This window comes from Syzygium oleosum, unplaced genomic scaffold, assembly GCF_021117445.2.
Source record: "Syzygium oleosum isolate NSW1041296 unplaced genomic scaffold, Sole_v2.1 Sole_v2.03, whole genome shotgun sequence".
NCBI lineage: Eukaryota > Viridiplantae > Streptophyta > Magnoliopsida > Myrtales > Myrtaceae > Syzygium > Syzygium oleosum.
The window spans coordinates 11,545,259-11,565,624 of record NW_026607487.1 but is presented as its reverse complement, the minus strand read 5'-3'; the positions used below and the strand labels follow the sequence as shown (position 1 = coordinate 11,565,624).

General features: G+C 42.1%; 4 protein-coding genes across 11 annotated transcripts; 2 read left to right on the top strand and 2 right to left on the bottom strand.

The window, feature by feature from the left end:
• Positions 1-542: 542 nt before the first annotated feature.
• Positions 543-4,180, bottom strand: LOC115670899 (uncharacterized). The gene is made up of 5 exons (XM_056310236.1): positions 3,861-4,180; positions 3,520-3,680; positions 3,345-3,425; positions 1,210-1,333; positions 543-1,121 (listed from the first exon to the last, which is right to left on the bottom strand). Exons 1-5 carry the CDS (start codon positions 4,017-4,019, stop codon positions 1,077-1,079), a joined length of 570 nt encoding a protein of 189 aa, XP_056166211.1. The 5' UTR covers positions 4,020-4,180; the 3' UTR covers positions 543-1,076.
• A 1,505-nt stretch (positions 4,181-5,685) lies between these two features.
• Positions 5,686-11,262, top strand: LOC115670898 (uncharacterized). 7 transcript variants are annotated; one of them, XR_008816124.1, is made up of 5 exons: positions 5,686-6,519; positions 7,155-7,437; positions 8,445-8,553; positions 8,702-8,852; positions 10,860-11,262. XR_008816124.1 is itself a non-coding variant. In XM_030592299.2 (3 exons), the coding sequence occupies exons 1-2, from the start codon at positions 5,834-5,836 to the stop codon at positions 7,423-7,425; spliced, it is 957 nt and encodes a 318-aa protein (XP_030448159.1). In that variant the 5' UTR covers positions 5,686-5,833; the 3' UTR covers positions 7,426-7,437; positions 10,860-11,262. The 7 variants fall into 7 exon arrangements, 1 of the variants encoding a protein (XP_030448159.1); XR_008816123.1 differs by having other exon boundaries at positions 8,445-8,601; XR_008816125.1 differs by having other exon boundaries at positions 8,288-8,601.
• LOC115670897 (probable serine/threonine-protein kinase PBL28) lies at positions 7,432-12,130 on the bottom strand. Of its 2 annotated transcripts, XM_030592298.2 has the most exons (8): positions 11,644-12,130; positions 11,314-11,501; positions 10,841-11,039; positions 10,596-10,759; positions 10,413-10,517; positions 8,744-8,866; positions 8,497-8,655; positions 7,432-8,032 (listed from the first exon to the last, which is right to left on the bottom strand). In XM_030592298.2, exons 1-8 carry the CDS (start codon positions 11,711-11,713, stop codon positions 7,943-7,945), a joined length of 1,098 nt encoding a protein of 365 aa, XP_030448158.2. In that variant the 5' UTR covers positions 11,714-12,130; the 3' UTR covers positions 7,432-7,942. The 2 variants fall into 2 exon arrangements, with proteins under 2 accessions (XP_030448158.2, XP_056165739.1); XM_056309764.1 differs by lacking the exons at positions 7,432-8,032; positions 8,497-8,655 and having other exon boundaries at positions 8,756-8,893.
• Positions 12,131-17,933: 5,803 nt separating this feature from the next.
• On the top strand, positions 17,934-19,406 carry LOC130137596 (uncharacterized). Its single transcript, XM_056309240.1, has 2 exons — positions 17,934-18,562; positions 18,868-19,406. Exons 1-2 carry the CDS (start codon positions 17,968-17,970, stop codon positions 18,894-18,896), a joined length of 624 nt encoding a protein of 207 aa, XP_056165215.1. The 5' UTR covers positions 17,934-17,967; the 3' UTR covers positions 18,897-19,406.
• Positions 19,407-20,366: the final 960 nt, after the last annotated feature.

Here is a 20,366-nt window from a genome sequence, read left to right as displayed (position 1 = left end):
ACTTCCCCACATGGAGAGATCAGAACCATTACAGATTCCAATAATCTATTCAGAGTAGGCCTTTCAATGGGCCTCTCAGAACGCAAAGAACCTGTGAGCAAAAGATCGACCGGTGGCTCTTGACCGTAAGAGCTATATCAAGATTGCTCAACAATAGAGGGCACCGACGGTTCTCCAGGGTCCTAAAAACAGAGGTATATAATGATTTTACCTCCAGCTAGAAATGCGAGGATAACTTTTCCGTGCTCCTAAAAGCACAAACAGCAACTATTCACTGCATATTCCATAGTATTTGCCCATCATACATCATAGTTTCTTGTTTTTCCACCATATTTCTTCTGCCATTTGAATTGATAAGAATCCATAATAGTTTGCCTCCTGAGCAATTAAAGGAGGCATGTCACCTTGCCTTAACAATAAAACCAGTCATTCACCCGAAACCAAAAAAAAAAAAAGATGGGACCTACTGCAAATTCCCGAACATAACAGCATCATAGAAGCAATTGGAGATTCCACTTGGTCTCATGGTCTACTAGAACGCATTAGGCACGAAGATTAGGGTGCAGTATACTGCAGAATAACAGAGTAAATCTTCTACAAACAACACACAACCCGTTTTTTACCAGATACGCAGGTAAAATATAAAGCTACGATGTTGTATCCGCACCACGGTTGATCTCATTCTCCACAAAAAAGAAGGCAACAGAACAACCGAGGCTCACCTGTGTAAGTTTCCATCGTGTCGTCAATTTCTTCAGCACATCTTCACCACCATGAGTCACACAACATGGTAGCAGATACCGTTACACAAACTCTCCAAGTCAAAATACAAGAGGCATACATCAGACAGATGTCTTATCATCAGCAAAGCTCAAAGGAACTGTCTCGAGTCTTCTTCATCTGCACACCCATCTCACAATGAACCAGAGATTATTTGCTGCAGATCAACTAAACCCGACATTAATAGGTGATAGAAGACACTGCTCCTTTTTGCAGCCCTCACATTTTCCTTGCCAGTGGATGGCAAATCCACCTAGAGTTGGTAGAAACCCACAAATTCGAGTGTGCAGAGATGCTCACTGTGTTGGACGCGCTTGCAATCTCTTCCTCTCGAATTCCAACTAAGAATGTTCATGGACAATCCGTTAATCGCTTTATTAGTCGAGTAATAAAAGTGGATGACTAAAGTAGTTGCATTCTTTTCCTCACCACTTTCTTAACCCGTTCATTGGCAGCAGCGGCACCTCCACTAACAGATTCAGGAACATATGGACTGCTGACACGCACTTCATCCATCACAACTATGATACTCTTATCCCAGCGAACTGGAAGCCTGTATGTGAGGAAGTTAAAGTTAAAAATTTGTTCTCCTGTAAAGCATATTGGCAAGTTCCATTTCCGCATAGCCTACACTTTGAGAAGTCTCAACGAACTCGAGGCTTCCTAATCAACATTCTTATGGGGAAAATAGACAGAGGATTGACAGAGTATACTTACTTTTGTTTGGATAAGAAAAGCGAGACCAAGAAAAGACCATCAACCGATACTAAATCTATAGGATTCACAAAATATGATGGCATTTTTCTCTCCACATGCATTTATTTCTCTTAGCATAATAAAAGAAATAGGGGAAATGCATTAAAACTTGTTCTTGCTTTTGCAACCTTTTCCTATCTCTAACTCAAGCATAGGCTACTGAGCCATGAAGTCCATATCAATGGATAAGAGGTCTGCCTCTTCATGAGTGAAACGTTGACCTTTACCAGCGTAGTCAAAGGCAAAAAGCGCATTAAAGCACTAGGACCCCGAAACACCTAAGGAGAGAGGCCAAAAAAAGAGCACGCCCGAGCAAAGCAAGGCAAAATTAAGAAAATCTTTTTAGCATTAATCATCTTAAACGAGAATGAAATTAACATATTTAAATTTAAACTAGGTCAAAAGTGTAAATAAATACTGTGCAAGAAAAGTGTGCACTTAGCCATAAGGATGGAGTGAAAGTAAGCCAGACATAATGTCACACAACTTAGAAGAACACGGAGTGAAGCACCAATTTCTTCTAGATTTCAGAATTATGATTCTAGAAATTTACTTTTTTCTGGGTCCTATCTTCCATCGATCTTTCTGAAATAGGAGGATAAAAAAATCATTCAAAAGAAAGACTCCTTAGGGTTTCCATAACCCATAGTTTGGATCAGGCAAGTGCCTTGTGCCCCGTGCGCCCGATGGCTTAAGTAAGAAAGGTGCCTTGTTGAACACGCCTCCCCTAGACATCACAGAGGCGAAAAGCTAAGCTTGCTTTGGCGCCTGGGTGTGCGCTTTTGACTACACTGACCTTTACAATTCTTCATGTTATGAGCAATAGAAATTAAGCAAGCAACACGTACTAGTCAATTTTATCAGAAAGACCAAGTGAAAGCGGGTTTAACTTTAATTATATCCAAGAACTTCAATAGAATCTTACTCCAAATGCTTATGAAGAACCCTCTTATGGGCTCAACATCCACAACCATCAGATAAAGGTGTGAGTTAGCTAAACACACATAAACCAAACTTAATTATTCAACAAACAACAGCAATGTGCCAGGCGCAACAGCTTTCTCTCCAGAATCTTTATTCTCTATCTTTTCTCCCCCTTGTCTGTGATTTGATAGTTAATCGAGCTTATTTTTAGACCATTGGTCACCACATATTAAAGTCCCAGGTACCATTACCAAACACCATTGACTTAGTTCCTTGCCTCAAGATTCAAAGAAGAGCCAGAACTGAATTAGTCCAAAATCCTCACTCTGACACGATACAATTCTGTGCACCAAATCCTCGATCTGACAGGAAACAGTAGCCAGTCTGGAGAATTTACCAACGATGTTTCCATGATACAGCCGAAACCAACCAATCTTAGAAGCACCATTTAATATGATAAACCCAAAGCATCGTCTCGACATATTAATGAGTAGAGCAGACTTCTTCGTCAGAGTAACTTTTTGTGTCACCTCATACGCATTTTCAAGATTTTTTTTTACTTCCACGAATAACAATTTCACGTCTTACCATAAGAATTTCCCACCTAAAATCACAAACCATAGGCAAACAAATGGAAAGTGAGCTCTTGATTTTAAGAAGCAAACCCCGAATCATCTCCACCACCTCGAGCACATCCTATTCCTAGCCATACCCAAAGAGTTAACACATCTTGATTTGAATACCGCAGAATGTACACGCATGGCAAACATGTCACTATCTAAAACTGGAGAGTATATTCTATTAGATCCTATGATATAACCCAAGCAAGAATTGTCAGCAATATGCAAGTAGTACTAGAGGGGATAAAGCGTGAGACACTTTACGTTTTAGACAATGCATCGAAGATGCTTTGAGCCTCGCTGGTCACACCCACTCCTATCCTCTCAGCCTCCGCTTCGGCTAGCCTGCAGAAACAAAACCCCCAACCAAAACCATGGAAAACTCGAAACCTCATTTGGAAAACAGCAGCAGAAATGACGAAGATAACCGACACCAAACCTCAATGCCGATTGTTCTCGAGCTCGCAAGGTGCCGAGATCAATGTAACACTTGCTGGGATCGAGCGGGTCTTGACCGTGACGCAGGAAGGTGAAATGCTTGATGTAATCCGCCTTGAGCAGCCGCAAGTTCCGCCGAGACCCGGACTTCGAACCCTCTTGTGGCAATCCGAAAACCGCGAACACAGTCAAGGAATTCAACCCAGAAAGCGGCAACGGAAGCATAAACGAAAGAAAAGGCGAGAAAAACCCCCCCTCGGGGTAAATCACAAAACTCGAAGCGCGAAGTCACGATTGGGAACGCCGGAGGACGAGCAGAACGGTCGAAACGAGAAGGATATGGAGGACGAGGATGTTGGAGGTGGCGTCGAAGGCGACGACCTGGGCTTCGAACTCGTCGCCGAAGGTGGTCCGGATGGAGAGGAAGCATCCGATGGCGAAGTCGTCGGAGCTGGCGGCGGCGGCGGCGGCGGCGGCGGCAGCGGCGGCGTCCGTGGCCATGTCGACGACCTGCGCTCGCTCCTCCTGTCCTTTCCTCCTTCCCGGCGGGGCTCGCGGTGGGGCTGCGAAGGAGAGAAGTGAAATGTGTGGGTTTGGGTCCGAATCCGAGGGATGTTGGGCCTATCTATCTATCTGAAGTTTCGTTGACTTTGAGACCGGACTGGTTTTTTTTGGTCTCCAAGGTATTGCCTTCGGACCATTACAAGCAAGCATCATCATCATTCATCGTATGTTGTCTTCTCAAGTCTAACAAATCCGGCCTATATTTGTCATGAGTCCTCTCGCAATCGATTCCACCTTTTTTTCCCGACCGAACTGCCGCTGGCTACTGTTATGGACTCCGACCCTCCCTCTAGGCAACCATCGGATTTTTGAATCGATGATCGATCGCAGCTGTGATAACCTTTCTCCTTGGTCCCCGAGTTCGATCTGAGCAGCATTTGCCGTAGATTCGAGGGTCATCGACCTTACGGGTCGTCATTAGTCGAGATTGTAGCGGTGCGGTGCCGTGTGTGTCTAAATTTGAGGAAAGTGCCTTTGATGGAGTAGCACCCATTAGATTAACAATAGGAGTGAGAACTTCGACTGTATCGGTGAGCGATAACCAAAAGTTCATATGCCAAAAGCCGTTGTAGTTTTATCTATTGAAAGTTGATGTATGGTCATGCGTCAAAGCTTGTACTTTTTTAAATATTTCATATTGCTGTTGTAATCGAACGAACGAAAGTAAGTTTTTATCATGAGTTGAATGACAAGACTGATCCATGTCAAAAGAAGAGAATTTAGGACAAGCTATTTTCTTTATCCAAACTTAAAGAGATTGCATTAAGAAAAATACCTATAGATAAATGACAGGATCTCACAATTAGGAATTAGAATTTGAATCTTCATTTTAATGTTGCTATTACTAGCAACATTTTGGGGTTGAAGATTGTGCACATCTTCATTTTATTGTCACGATTTGTAAGTGACACCATTGAGGATTGCTCAGGGCGAAGGAATCAATGACTGCTTATATCATATATGTGCGCATCTGGTTCAGGGGTACTCTTTCTACAAAGTATTTATTTTTTCCTTATTTTTGGCATGGTACCATCTTAAGAATCCATTTTCCTTGCCCGAGTCCTTAAAATTTTGTTAAGGATTCGACTACTCGACATATCTACCCAATTGTCCCACGTCTTTCGTACATCACATGTACCGTTATTGTTAATTTACTACAGACGTGGACTTTTGTTCCAATTAGATCGCTCAACGGCAAACCGTGCACGCACTTCTTTGATGTGAAGCATTGCACAAATGAGTCGACCGATGTATTACTTACGAAAATAGTGATATGCACGGCATCGTTCCTTGAGTAAGGATCACCGGTCCGAATCGCTACAATGGTGTGCACTAAAGCACTTAACACATCATGTTTGGTCTCTTGAGCGAAGACTTTATTCGATACTTTTATGTGGATCTAACATGTTTACGAGATAACGCTGCGTCTTAATTTTGTCTGAAACATAGCCCTTCGAAACAAAGAGCAAAAAAATAAAACATTAGACACCAAAAACCTTCTTAGAGTTTGAGCGTTGTCAACATCAAAAGTTGGCGGAGTTGCTGCTACTGCAAAGCTGGTTTTTCCTATCTTTCACCATAGAAGCCAGCAGCCCCTCCCCGGTAAGGAAATTTATCAAACGATCGGATGGAAACAGCGACCCAAAAATCCACCAAAGATTTGATTTTTAAGCGCGGTGTCGTCTCTGACGTATGACTCCTACATCTCCCTCGTAAGCTAATCCTCGAATCCGAGCTCTTTGCTCTCTCCTATGGCTGCAACACTTTCCTTCTCTCTCTCCTTGGACCCCCAACACCACCACCACCACCACCACCTCCACCGCCGCCGCCACAAAGCTCGCCACTTTCTCCATTTCCCATCATCGCCGCCTCCCGGTCTCCGACACCCACCTCTCGGTCTCCACAAATTCGACCGCTCCGCCTGCAGGACCGTGTCCTCGTCCTCCCAGCCCTCCCCTCCGACGACCGCGTCGACCGGGACAGCACCCTCCACCCCGTTCCTCGACGACCCGTACCGGGCCGGGCGGTTCTTGACCGATGAAGAGTTCGGCAAGCTCCGGTCCCTCGAGGGCTTCGCGTACGACCGGGAGCTGGGATCCGGGTCGCTGCGGGTCCGGGTCATGAGGGCCGAGGAGATGGACGAGACCGTGCGGGTGCTGGCCGAGTCGTTCGCGGAGTCGATGCTGCTGCCCGGCGGGTACGTGTCGCTGGTGAGGTTCTTGGTGAAGCAGTACTTGATCGAGCGGCGGAGCGCGATGCCGCACGTCGCGACGCTCGTCGGGTTTTACAGGGGCGGGGAAGACGGCGAGGAAGAGTTGGCCGGAACCGTGGAGGTGTGCTTCAACAAGAGAGGCTCGAACGCTTCTCCGCCGACGCCGACGCCCCCGCGAAACTCTCCTTATATCTGCAACATGACCGTCAAAGAGCAGCTCAGGAGGTAATACTGGAGCCCCACTAATTGCCTTGCAATGCCGCTGAACAGAAAAAACAGGGGATTTATTTATCGCGTTTCTTGGCTGTTGGTGCTAGACATGGACGCTTACTCGTGCGTTCGTTGTTTTTCGTAAAAATTGGGTCTAGGATCATGTGGTGGTGAGCACTGAACATTGAGTTTTTGGAAATCAAGAAGCCAAATTACATGTTTCTACCAGCTCTGTTGCGGCATGGTTGAATGTCTTCTGGTTCGTTTGTTGTTGCTTAAACTGAGAATGAGATGGTTCACTGGCACTGGCCCTTTTGTTTGGAATGCAATTAACCCGATTGATGTTGATCAGGGGCTCTCCCTCTTGATTTGAAGCATACTTTGGACTAAGGTTTAGATTGTATTCTTGTAACCTGGTTCTTATCCCGTTTGATGGTTTGTAAGTGGATAATCTAGTGCAAAAGTCTGTCAGTAGCTTTGATTTTACTGATAAAATAATTTCAACTTCCTACATAGCGGAAAAGTCATGTAAATTGCGATAGCAAAGTGTCAACTTCCTAAATAGCTCAAACTTTACTAGTGTATCAACCGTACCTCGTGGTGGATAGATTGAGTGGAAGTTGACAATTGGAGATCCTTTTAACTTTCAGGAGAGGTATTGGCTGGCATCTATTGAAGGCTAGTGAGGAACTTATTTCCCAGATGTGTTCCTCAGGAGAGGTGTACTTGCACTGCAGAATGATTGATCTTGCTCCATTCAACATGTATACTAAAGCAGGTTACAGAATCGTTAAGACAGACAACATTCTGGTCCTGTTGACACTTCAAAGACGCAAGCACTTGATGTGCAAGAAACTTCTAGTACCATATAGTCCTTCAGAATCAGATGAGTCAGGCTCTGACCAAGAACAGACCTCTTGAATGCATGTGGAGGTAATGTCACACCATACAATTTTCCTAGTTGCCAAGGAAAATCACAGTTCCTTATTATTCCCCTTCTGTAAATTTTGAATCAATCATCTTTGTACAGTGTCCGACTTAAATGATAATCATGGTTTTCCTTCTTCGAAATACTCTCTTCCAAGTTTCTATAGATGTCCTGTTTCATTTTCCCACTCCCTTTTATGTTCAGATTGTTCATATTGGTGTCAGTTGTTTAAGTATTCACTTAGGCTGACCCTTTGACTCGAACAAGAATCTAATTTATTTCTTAATTCTTTTTTAGTGCAATTTCATAATAACTTCAAGTTTCTAGAGATCTCCTGTTTTATCTCTGCCTCTATCAACTTTGACTGGGGATGAAATGTGCCATGATTTTACGAAGAAGAAAGCTTCATTACTTGCTTTCTTTTGATCTTGCTGCTTTAACATGATTTCTGCCTTCATTTTGAGTTATCATGATATATCTTCTTGAAATTGGATTCACCATGCATATTCTTTAAGATATGGTATGAGTTGTAGACAATCGTGATAAAGATGAGGTTGCATAAAGCAATTCAATCTGGCAGTATCCAATGGGGACAAATCTCTGCACATTTGAAAGAAAACTTTGTGAAGAAAAGGATGGTTATACACATACCAAATAAACTAGCGGTTGTACAAATAATTCAACTTGAAGCTGGCAGTAGGGTGAAAGAAATAAATACATGAATTTTTTTTCCTAGCCTAGACTCAATAATTCAAATGCTTCCTAGATTCATTACAATGTAGCCCAAAATCTTTCTTAAACTTTCTTTTAATTATGTCGTGCATTGCACACAGTTTGTGCTCTTTTGCTTCACAGAGGATAACTAGATGCTCCTTCAAGAATCTTAGGTACATGGAGGCCCCAAAATGTGTTCTGGTAGTAAAAGAGGTCATGTTCCTTCATAGACATTATCATATCATTTCTCTTCTTGTGAGACATCTCATATCTTAGATCAGTTCGCGTTTGTTCACAGCCATGCCCAAACCTTTCGAGTTAATGAAGGATATTAGGTGAAGTTCCCTTACACATTCTCCCATGGAGGGTCTCTCGCTACTCTCAGGTCGGACACAGCGTGATGCTAGGTTAGCATACATGGCTATGGACTCCAGTGTGTACGAATTTTGAGTGAGGTCTGGGTCCATAATCTTGCGCAATTTTTTCCGGCCGTTCAGTAAATTCTTTACCTGCAACTCAAAGTAGATTTTCTTTTATGTCTAATATATTTTGTAGATTGCCTGGGAAATATTGAGTTCCGAGTTGAAATTAATCTACCTGAAGTACTAGATTCTGATCATTTGGACCCTGATTTAAGTCCAATGCTCTTCGTCCGGTCAAGAGTTCGAGGAGCACCACACCAAATGCGTACACATCACTTTGCAGAGTGAGTTTTCCTGTCTATTGCCAAAAGCCAGTTTAATTGAACTGGAACAAAAAGAAGGTGAATTATGCTGAATCCACCTGTGTGATTTGGTCCAAATTCAATTTCCTAAAGTGTGGTTTAAGAAATTTCCCTGTTGTGGATTTGGTAGACATTCATGCTAACTGTCAGTTTTGGCAAATCATATGCCTGGTTTTGCAATCTTAGAACCATAAAAAATTCAATAAAGCACAGTAACGACTGGGTAACTAAGTTTGATTTTTATATGAGAGTGGATTTGTTGGTTTTTGAAATTTCTTACTTTCTAAAAATGGAGCAAATTAAATCCCTAAAACTTCTGTCACAAACCCCTCATGAAAACCCTGGAAAGTAATTGAAAATGGGCAACTTAGAATAACACATAAGCATATACTTTTAGAGATAGGAAAAGAGCACCCTTTGGATGGGACAAAAAGCAAGCTACACAATCAAATCAAGTTTTATAATTTCAAAGCACAGACCCTGAACAGTCGATCTCTTCCTGGATGATTGGTAGCTTCTCTTCATTTTAACAGAAACTTTAAGGGAGTCTAAATGGTCTAAAACTGAGTTGGGCACAATGCAACTTTTGAAACCACAGGGTGATGAAGTCTGCAGGTAGTTTCTTTTCTTTTCTTTGTGTAGCTTTAAACCACAAGGTGTGAAGTCTAGAAAACCATCAATTTCATATCTCCCTCTTTGGTAATATCTCTCAAAACAAAACCATGCTAGAGATTTTTTCGTTTTTTCCCTTGCAAAGAGAAGTATGTCTACGGCCGTTCTGGAAGTTTGAGTATCTTATTTGCCTAGTGTGATTAGATGTCTAGGTCTGGTTGTGGCCAATTCACTTGTTTCTTTGCCTAGTGTGCTAATATGTCTTGGTCAGGTTATGGCCAATTCAGTAGTTTCATATCAATGTGCTGGCTACACCTGGCATGAGTCTGGCTGTAACCTTATTTTTATTTATTTATTTTTTGATTTTTTTTTTTGGGGGAGTGGGGCTGGTTATTGAATTCATTTTGTGGGAAATTTGGGAAGGAGGATAGCATTCTAACATATTGTAATCCTTGAACAGACTCCCTGAGCTTATTGCCATATATCATGATGCAGATAATATATCCAAAAGTGAACATGCAGATTGTAGCAAGCTACTCAGATGATATGCTTTGAATTTCTGATTCATGTGCGTCTTATTAGCAAATAGGGAATGTTCTGTGTATGTAGTAGTATATCATGCATTAGTGCGTGGAGAACCCTCAAGACATTTTTCGCCAAGGTAAAGCAATAGATCAAATAAATGTATGTCTGCTATAGTGTACTTAAGGTCGAGTCTCTGTGTGTGCATATGATCTTATAAAAGCAGGGGAAAAAACAAGCGTATGTGCACAAGACGTTCTAAAGTAACTTTTCTGCCATAGAGCTGGAGCGAAGTTCGATCTTTTAATTGAAACCTCCAATTCTCTAGGAAGAACTTTGAACTTTTTGAACTGATTAGGCTCAGAGACTAAATATATCAAGTAACTATGGGTGACAATGATAGCTTACCGATGTATACTCAGGATCGAAATAGCCGAAAGTACCAAGCATTCTAGCAGTCTCACATATTTCCTGGCCCTTGGGCATCAGCTTGGCGAGTCCAAAATCGGATATCTATATCAAATGGCCTCTGAATAAGTTCTTTTGTGCCCTTAAAGCTGCCCATACTAAGGGTCAAATTATCTGGCTTACCTTTGCCTCAAAATCTGCCGTTAGAAGTATGTTGGTAGATTTGAAATCTCTGTGGATAATCGGGATTCCCACAGCTGAACCTGAATGGAGATAGGCTAGCCCCTTTGCTGCTCCTATTGCTACTTGGAGCCTTGAAGGCCAATCCATCTTTGAATCCCCAATTCCTAGCACAAGCGTAAAGCGAATACTTATCAAAAGTCATTTTACCGGGAATATATATTATCCTGAGCAGTCGAAAAACTAACCATTCAAGTGATCTTGCAGGTTCCCATTTGGCAGATATTCATACACCAAGAACCTCTGCTTTCTGTCGGCACAATAGCCGATTAACGACACCAGGTTGGGGTGATCGAGGCGGCTCAAGATATCGACTTCAACCCGGAACTCCCGTTCTCCATCAGCTTCTTTAGATGGTGGCAGCTCCATTTTCTTGATGGCAACCACCTTCAGGTCCACATCAAATAGAAGATAATAATAATGTGTTTCAACAAGAATTCAGGGGATTAAATACGTCCCGAAAGAGATCTCTTTAACTAGAAAAGGGTATGAGAGCAAGAGTCTGTGCAGGGAAGCATTCATTTGTTATTTGTTTACAAATAATCGTAATCCATTGCTTTCTTTAACCTGAATAGCTTAATTCACATAACACGAGATGAGAATTGTCATCTTTTGTACTTGCCTCGACTAGAAACCTAAAATTACGCTCTTTGCCTTGTACCTGTCCTGACCTGAGAATCCCCTTGTAAACTCTTCCAAACCCTCCTTTCCCTACCAAGTTGGCATCGTCAAAAGATGACGTCGCCTCTTCCATTTCTTTCAGCGTGAACACGGACGAGCCATTGCGCCGCTTTGAGGTTTGTAGTGATTGATCTTCGAGTTGCCAGAGCTTCACCGGCTTATAAGTCCCTGCATCCATAACAGTTAGCAGCAAGCTTGACTGTACCATGAGATTTCGTAATCCTCAAAAATCACCAAGAAGCCATACATCTTATTATCAAATTGATTTTACTAAGTATTGTAAAAGAAGAGACGCGTGAAGAAGAATTACAGGGGTCCGCCTGCTCCAGGGATTTGCTTCTCCGTCGCTTGTTCCATGTCGAGACCAAACCGAACGGCATGATGGCTTCCCTCGTGAGATGATCTAATTCTGGGGTTTGCAATTCATGTTACATGAAACAGAATGCTGTTTGGGAACAGAGAGAGAGAGAGAGAGAGAGAGAGAGAGAGAGAGAGAGAGAGAGAGAGAGAGAGAGAGAGAGAGAGAGAGAGAGAGAGCTTCGTTATAACAGAGGAATTAGGGAAACTGAGGAAAGAGCGATTGGGTTTGATGTCACAGAGCATCTGATGAAGAGAGAACTGAAGCATCAGTGCAGGGGGTTGTCTCTGTAAAAAGCTCCAATGTCCCCCGCTTTTTGATGGGTAAGCGGAATACGAATATGGGTTGAGTGAGAATCATCGCCTGAGAGGGATACGTATGAAGCAAGTGAAGGTCTACATCATTTTAGGAGGAGAATGCATTCACCATACCAGTTGACAGTAGCCTCCAACAACCTTAAAATTCAGAGCATGTGCTTGAAGTGAAAGATAAGGTCGATGTTGGGGAAAGAAAAGAAGGGGAGTTGGTATTGCGTGGTCGCCTTGCATGAGTATTTTAAGTTCGGGTCTTTTGTTTTAAAAGCAAGCAAAGAGATGAGATCTCTCTCTCCTTTTCGATTCGATTTTTCCTTAATTGTTTTCTTTTAGAAGGGATCAAAATGTGGCCGTTGAGAGGGCCCTTTCATCCGTTTGAATTGTAGAGCTAATCATTACATTAAGTTAAGAGTACCGTAGAGATATCCGTGTGCTCTGTATAGTTTATCATTTAGAGATTAATCAAAACGAATTACGAAAAGTCTATACATTAGCACAACGTTATAGCACAAAAACTAAATTCAAAATCATATATTGACCCATTATATTTCGTATTCTCTAGATTAATAGTTTAATGTGAGTGATCAGCGCGATGATAAGTGAATCAAGGGCTGCTTCACTTTTTGGCTAAGGAAAGGATGAGGGTTCCACAAGGGTCATTTAGATTAACATTTATAAAATCCAGATCATTATTCTACAAACGCATGAAGTGGGAGGAGAAAGTTAACATTCTCAGTGACATTGAAGAAGTACAGCTACTGGGTGTCAGCTGCAACGCAAAAAGGGTTCACCAACAAAGGGGTCAACGAGCTAATCTCGGTGATGTTGGCTCAACAATTGCTGTGGATCTGGACAAGTCAGGAGCAACTAATTTAGACGATGACATTCTGCGCACGAAAACGAAGAAGCATTAACATAAAAATAAAAATTAAGAAAACAGTGTTGGTGGTCCGTCATGCTGACATCTGTGTTGGAGATTCTTGATCAGAGGTGGCATTGAAGCATGGTTGGAGATCAGAGGGATAGAGAAAAGAACGTGAAAAATGTAATCAAGCTGATGAAACGCGCCTTTTAGGCAGGAGACGAACTTTCACGTTGCCTTTGGTGTGCATGAATTGTGAAACATGTATATCCTTTTGCCCCACGAAACAGAGAGTTGCTGGACTTCCTTTTTTGACACGATAGGCTCTGTACAGCCTCAGCTGTCGTCATTTCTTAACGTAAAGCTTTACCCTCACATTATTCTCTGGATTTTATTTTTAGTTCTGACTATCATAAACGAAAACTGATAAACTTGTGGATAGTGTTTTTAAAATTGGAACGGACCAGGGAGTTCAACTAGTTGAACTGGGGAATCGGACCATCATCTGATCTGATTTTCACTTATAAACTGGAATGATCGAGAACAGGTCAAATCGGAAGTTGACCCAGTTCAGCCCGGTCGGTCTAACCGGATAAACAATTGAGCTACGCACTCGTGTTTGCTAAATAGCTTCAATAGGAACTTGCGTTTGCTAAATTGTGCAAATCGTCACCCCAGCGGTTCGGCCGGTTGAACCAGTTGACCAGCGAACCGAAAACCAGGCGGGTTCAATGACCGGCCCGGGTTTAAAAAACAAGGCTTGCGGGGGCGCATTCTCATTTGTTCGTGGACTAATGGGTCATTTTTTTGGGGCTTTCGTGAGAAGGGAACTAACCAATCACTCATTCAAGCAAGGATCTTGTTTGGTAATTATTGACGTAGTTCATGAGAATTAAAACTCAAAAATGACAATCTCCTGGCAGAAATTTTCGAAGTCTCACATATGAATCACTGCCAAGAACTGAGAATTCTATCGGGAGCAGACTCGTCTGATGCATGTGGATGAGGATCTTCGACTTTTCGGGAATGAGTCTCTGTCTGCCGTGTTCAAAATCGGGCTCGAACATTTAAACATCGCAGTCTCAGGGATTATGCTGCAGGAAGCTTCGCCCATGGAAGAGGTCAAGAACATGTCAGCTCATGCTCACCAGAGACTACACTTTTGCTGCTTACTTTCAGTCAAGGGACAAATGAGTTAGCTCGATGTATAGTCGTTGGCTTTCTCAGAAACTTCAGAGAGAGAGAGAGAGAGAGAGAGAGAGAGAGAGAGATGTAATGCTTTCTTTTTTCGCTAAGTAATCGGTGGGGAAATTTCATGTTACCCGCTGAATTTACCTTATGTTTATAGCTTTTAACTTCGTTAACTTTTTCCATTTACATGTGCCGTCAGCTGATTTTGGGGGCCTACAGTGTAATTCTAATAGTTCATCACTTATTTCGGGGCCGGAAGAAACATGAATTACAAAGACTTGAAGGAATGTCCTATGAGAATGTTTACACATGATGATAATGCCGGACCTTGGCTTCAATACCAATTGATGCCGCGAATAATCAAATAAAAGGGTTTTTGGATCTTGGAGGTTAGGAAGGAAGAGACTAGATAATCTATGTCTCGCTTAGCTAAATTACCAAATGACTCATGAATCCTAAAATCCATCAGAAGGAATAAAGAGAAAAACAATGAGAATGACAAGATAGGAACAAGTCATATGAAGCAAGTTATTTTTTTTAGGGTTAATACCACGAAAAATCCCAAATTGATACACCCGTGACAGATTTACCATAAACTAATTTTTTGACCATCAAAAACCCCAAACTGGTATATCTATGACAAATTTACCCTCTGTTAATTTCCGTTAAATTGGATTAATACTACGAAAAATCACAAACTGGCATAGCTATGATAAATGGAGGTAAAGCCCTAAACTGGTACACCGTGTCATACAACTCAGCAATTTGACAGTAAAATTTAACGGAAATTAACAGATGGTACAGGTATACTGGTTTGGGATTTTTAGTGGTAAAAAAATTAATTTATGGTAATTTTGTTACAAGTATACCAGTTTATGATTTTCTTTTTATATTAATCCTTTTTTTTATGGGTAAGTTCTTTATTCAACCATACCAGTCAAGAGTCTAGCAGAGATATGATAACTTTCTGCTTGAGGACGCACTGACCTTCATGCTGTGTTTAACAGCAAACAACCAACTTCAGTACTTGATCCACAGAAGGTTTGTTGTGATTGTGAAGAACATTATTTCCAGCCTGCCATACATAGTAAATGCAACCACTCCAAGCCAACTTGAGGATGATCGAGGAAAAACTGGGACCCTTGACTTGCTGCTGAAGCCATAGAAATTCAGATTCCTAATCTCCAGGAGTTCTAACAATAGAACAAAGATACAAAGGCAAAGCAGGGAAGAAACAACAGCCAAAGAACAGATAGTTTCTAGATTCATTGCATTGCCTACGGTGAAAGCAAACGACAGAAGTGGAAGGAGAAACCAACTCCCATTTCTGTCAAGAGCTTATTCAATATTGCCATCTGAGAGATCAAAGCAAACTCGGGAGCATTAGGTGCAAACCATATGATCCTATACCGACACACTTGAGGAGCCATGTTCCTAATTAGATCCCAAGTGGAGGAAATGATCAAAGCACCATTGGAAGACTATGGTGTTAACAACTCTATCTTCCAAAGCAGAATGGGGCGCAAGTGAACCGCATATCGCAGACTAGGATAGCAACAATAGCATAAGATCTAGCGCTAGGGAAAAACCAATTAGAATCAGATATTATGTCAGCAATCCTAGCAGAAGCAGGCAATGCAGCATTATATAACGCTCTGCGAGGGTAGACAACAAGATGGATCCCGTGGGGATGCTAATGATCAGTCCAAAGACAGATGGACTGGCCATTACCAATCTGGTTTTTAGTAAAAGGCTTAATCAAAGAACTGCCTTATAAAATCCTCCTCCAGGCGTAAGTACAATTGCTATTGGGAGTGGCAGACCAAATAATCCCCCTTCTTATATAATCCAAGCGATTCAAAGAGAACCAGATTTTAGCAGAAGCCTCCGAACACACTTTAGAATACAGTTAGTGTTCCACCAATCAAAACTTTCAAAACCCAAGTCCTCCCTCATGTTTAGGAAGACAAGTTTGGTCCCAACTGACCCTAGCACCAAATCATGCATCGTGCCTTCCCTTCCAAAAGAAAGAAAGACATCGCTCAATGACCTTCACGAATTTCATAGGAAGAATAACAACCTCGCACCAAATTATGGACTAAGCTATGGATCACAGCCTTGATCAATTGAAGCTTGCCAGCATATTTGAGTCTTTTAGCAGGCCAACGAGAAAATCTAGCTGTGATACGATTGATGAGAGGTTTACAGTTCTTATCAGACAATCTTCCAGAAATAAGAGAAACACAAGATATCTTACAGGTAACTGGCCCCTTTTAAAGCCACAAATCAGCAAGATTTCATAGACTGGATCTTCATTATAGCCAGAAGTGTATACCTCTGTCTTGTGAGGATTAACCTGCAAGCCAGATACACTTCGAAAGAATTGAAGGATATGGAGTATCCCATTCAAAGAACTAACATCACCTTTGAAAAATATCATTAAGTAGTCAGCAAAACATAGGTATGTTAATTGACTTAAGAGCAGGATGAATAATATTTGATCTTTCCACTTTGAGCTGCGGAGTTGAGAAGCCTAGATAAGGCTTCCATAACCAACACAAATAGGTAAGGGGACATTGGATCCCCCTCTCACACCCTTGCTCCCAGCAAAGAATCCCTATGTTAGAAGTATCAAGGGCAAAGTGGTCTTTAGGACTCTTAGGGTTTATTGGGTTACCATTGTATAAATACGGTATTTTGCTTAATAATAAATTAACTTTTCCTTCTCTAACATGGTATCAGAGCAACAAAAATTCTAAACCCTAAACAGCCGCTTACCACCGTCTACCACCAGTCGCCGCCGTGAACCATCCACTGTCGACCACCAACCAACCCCCTTCAATCAACCCCCTTCTCACCGGAATCTTTAGATCTCGCGTTGCCCAAGCCCGGCGAGCTCAGATCGAGTGTTACCGAGATCCGGCGAGCCTTGCCGGGGCGTCATCTAGGCCGGCGAGCCTTGCCAGGGCGTCGCCTGACGTTGCCTAGGCCCGGCAAGGCTAGATCTAGAGTCAGCAAGACCCAGTGACCCATGTAGAGACGTCACCCAACGTCACCGAGGCCAGCAAGTCCAAATCCAGTGCTGTCCATCGTCGGGGAGTCTTGTAGAGAGGTCGTCCAGCATCAGTGAGGCGTCGTCCATTGTCAGTGAGCCAGATTCAGCACCCATGTCTCTCGGTTAGGACCCACAGGTTTGATTTTTTGGCGACTTGATGGTTACTGAGCTTCACAGCAGGAATTTTTAGGCGTTATTTGTTGATTAGGCTTGATAATGATGTGGGTAGCGCTTTCTTCGAGATATGGATGTGTTTGTGGAATGTTTCTGAATTTTTCAGAACTTATGCGACGCTGATTAGGTGAATTTTGGAGATTTTGGAGTTAATTATTTGGGGCTTTGGTGAATTATTGAATTGTTAAGGATGGGTGATCTAAGTAAAATTGATGGTAGTTCTGGAAAGAGTGATACCGTGACGACCGAGGTAATTTCCTCTTCATCTTATCGAATTACTGACAAGAAGCTTGAGGGTATTACCAATTTTCAACAATGGAAGAAGATTGTTAAGTTTGTTTTGACGGGTAGAAATCAGCATATGCACTTGACTGAAACTAAACCTACTAATGATGCAAATTGGGATGTTATTGTTGCATGTCTTATGGGTCAGCTTTTGAACTCCATGGAGAGCAATATTGTAGACTTGGTAACTCATATTGATACAGTCAAGGACTTGTGGGAGTACTTAGATGTATTGTATTCTGGCCAGAACAATATTTCTAGGATATATGAACTATCACAGGAGTTTCACCAATCTGAGAGCAAAGGGCATTCTATTGATCAATACTTTGCTGATTTTAATAGAATGTATAAATAAATTGAATGCTCTCCTTCCTATTTCTTCTAATGCTGAACAAATGCGACTCCAAAGAGAACAGTTGGCTGTAATGAATTTTCTAGGAGGTCTTGCTCCAGCCTATGATACTGTTAGGTCTCAGATTCTTGGAGGAGAGACTATTGCGTCACTTAGGGATACATATGCTAGAGTTCTTCGAGCATCCCGTGGTTCTTCTCAGAGCACCACAGCTGTGGTTGATAATTCAGCTCTTGTTTCTCAATATCGAACTGGTGGAGGTAGGGGTGACGAAGGAAATCGTGGAGGGTATAATGGTTGTGGTGGCCGTGGTGGTCGAAGCACAGGAATAGGAAGAGGCCAAGGACAAAGGCAGCTTTATGGATCGGCCCAAACTACTGCTGAGAGCTCGGGGACTATTCAAACTTGTCATTATTATGGAAAACCTAGCCATATTCAAAAATTTTGCTACAAGTTACATGGTAGACCAGGACAGCAACAACAGTTTGCAAATGCTGCATCTGGCACTGACTCTTTGTCCCTACCACAGCCGTCACAAGGCAATGTAGTGGTTATGTCTGATGAGGAATTTGCACGGTACAACCAGTCTCAGATTTCACTACCTACTTCGTCTTCCACTGCTACTCTAGTCCAGACAGGTAATGCTACTGCATGCGTTTCAGCTAGTTCTCACCCTTGGGTCATTGATTCAGGGACATCTGATCACATGTCAGGTCTTTCAGGTATATTTTCCTCTCTTACTCCATCATCGTCCACCGTTACTTTAGCTAATGGTTCATCTACACATGTTAAGGGAGTTGGCACAGTTCATCCAACTCCATCACTGCCTTTGACCTCAGTGCTTTATCTTCCACAATTTCCTTTTAATCTCATGTTAGTCAGTAAGTTAACTAAAACCTTTCAGTGTTCAGTAACATTCTATCCTGATTCTTGTATATTCCAGGATCTGGCTACGAAGAGGACGATTGGTAAAGGACGTGAGGAAGGGGGACTGTATGTGCTTGAAGACTCAACTTCCTTTGCATGTTCTGGTGTTACTTCTCTACATCAGATCCATTGTCGTCTTGGTCATCCTTCTCTACACAGTCTTCAGAGATTGAATTCCAGTTTTAAATCTATTTCTAGTTTAGAGTGTGAGTCATGCCAACTTGGCAAATTACATCGTATTAGTTATCCGCCTCGAGTCATTAAACGAACAGAGTCTCCATTTTTGTTAGTTCATTCAGATGTTTGGGGTCCATGTCATGTGACTTCCAAGTTGGGTTTTAGATGTTTCGTTACTTTTGTTGATGACTATTCCAGAGTTACTTGGTTATATCTAATAAAAAATCGTTCTTAGTTGTTTTCTATATTTCGCGCATTTATATCTGAAATCTTTACTCAGTTTGGTGTGCATGTTAAAGTGTTGCGTTCTGATAACGCTAAGGAGTACTTTTCTGCACCTTTTTCTGATTTTATGACACAGCATGGTATGATTCATGAATCTTCATGTCCTGAACACCACAGCAGAATGGTGTTGCTGAGAGGAAGAATAGACATTTGTTGGAAGTTACTAGATCTATGTTATTTGAGATGAAAGTCCCTAAAGTCTTTTGGTCTGATGCTGTCTTGACTGCATGCTATCTCATTAATCGCATGCCTTCCTCTGTTCTATGAGGTGGTATTCCATTTTCTACTTTATTTCCAAATCAGCCACTATTTGCCTTACCACCTCGTGTATTTGGTTGTGTCTGTTTTGTTCGTGATCATCGACCTGGAGTATCCAAACTTGATCCCAAGGCTATCAAGTGTATGTTTCTTGGTTACTCCCGTACTCAAAAGGGTTATCATTGTTATTCTCCCTTACTGAACAAATACTTCATAAGTGCTGATGTCTCATTCTTCGAATCCACTCCATATCATGATGTTCCAATTTCTATGTCTGAGTTGGATGAAGAATTACATGTGACTACAATTCGGTCAACTACTCCAGCTGTTTCACCTGCGTCTACACAGGAACCACCTCCTCTACAGGTTTATACTCGGCGTCCTCGGGTTCATACTCCCCCCCTTCCTCCTGTCACGACTGCGTCATCTTCCGTCCCAGATCCACCATTAGTCGATTCTCCTCATGTGTCAGATCTTGATCTTCCAATAGCTCATCGCAAAGGTACACGTGCCTGTACACAACATTCTATCGCAAATTTTATTTCATACTCTTCTGTGTCTCCTTCTTTTCGATCATTTTTATCTACTGTTGACCAATATCCTATTCCCAAGTCTGTATCTGAGGCATTACAAATTTCTGGGTGGAGGACAGCAATGGAAGAAGAGTTAAAAGCTCTACAGGTAAATCAAACTTGGGACTTGGTACCTCTTCCTTCAGGCAAAACTGCTATTGGTTGTAGATGGGTGTATGCTGTCAAAGTTAATCCCGATGGTTCTCTTGCTCGCTTAAAAGCG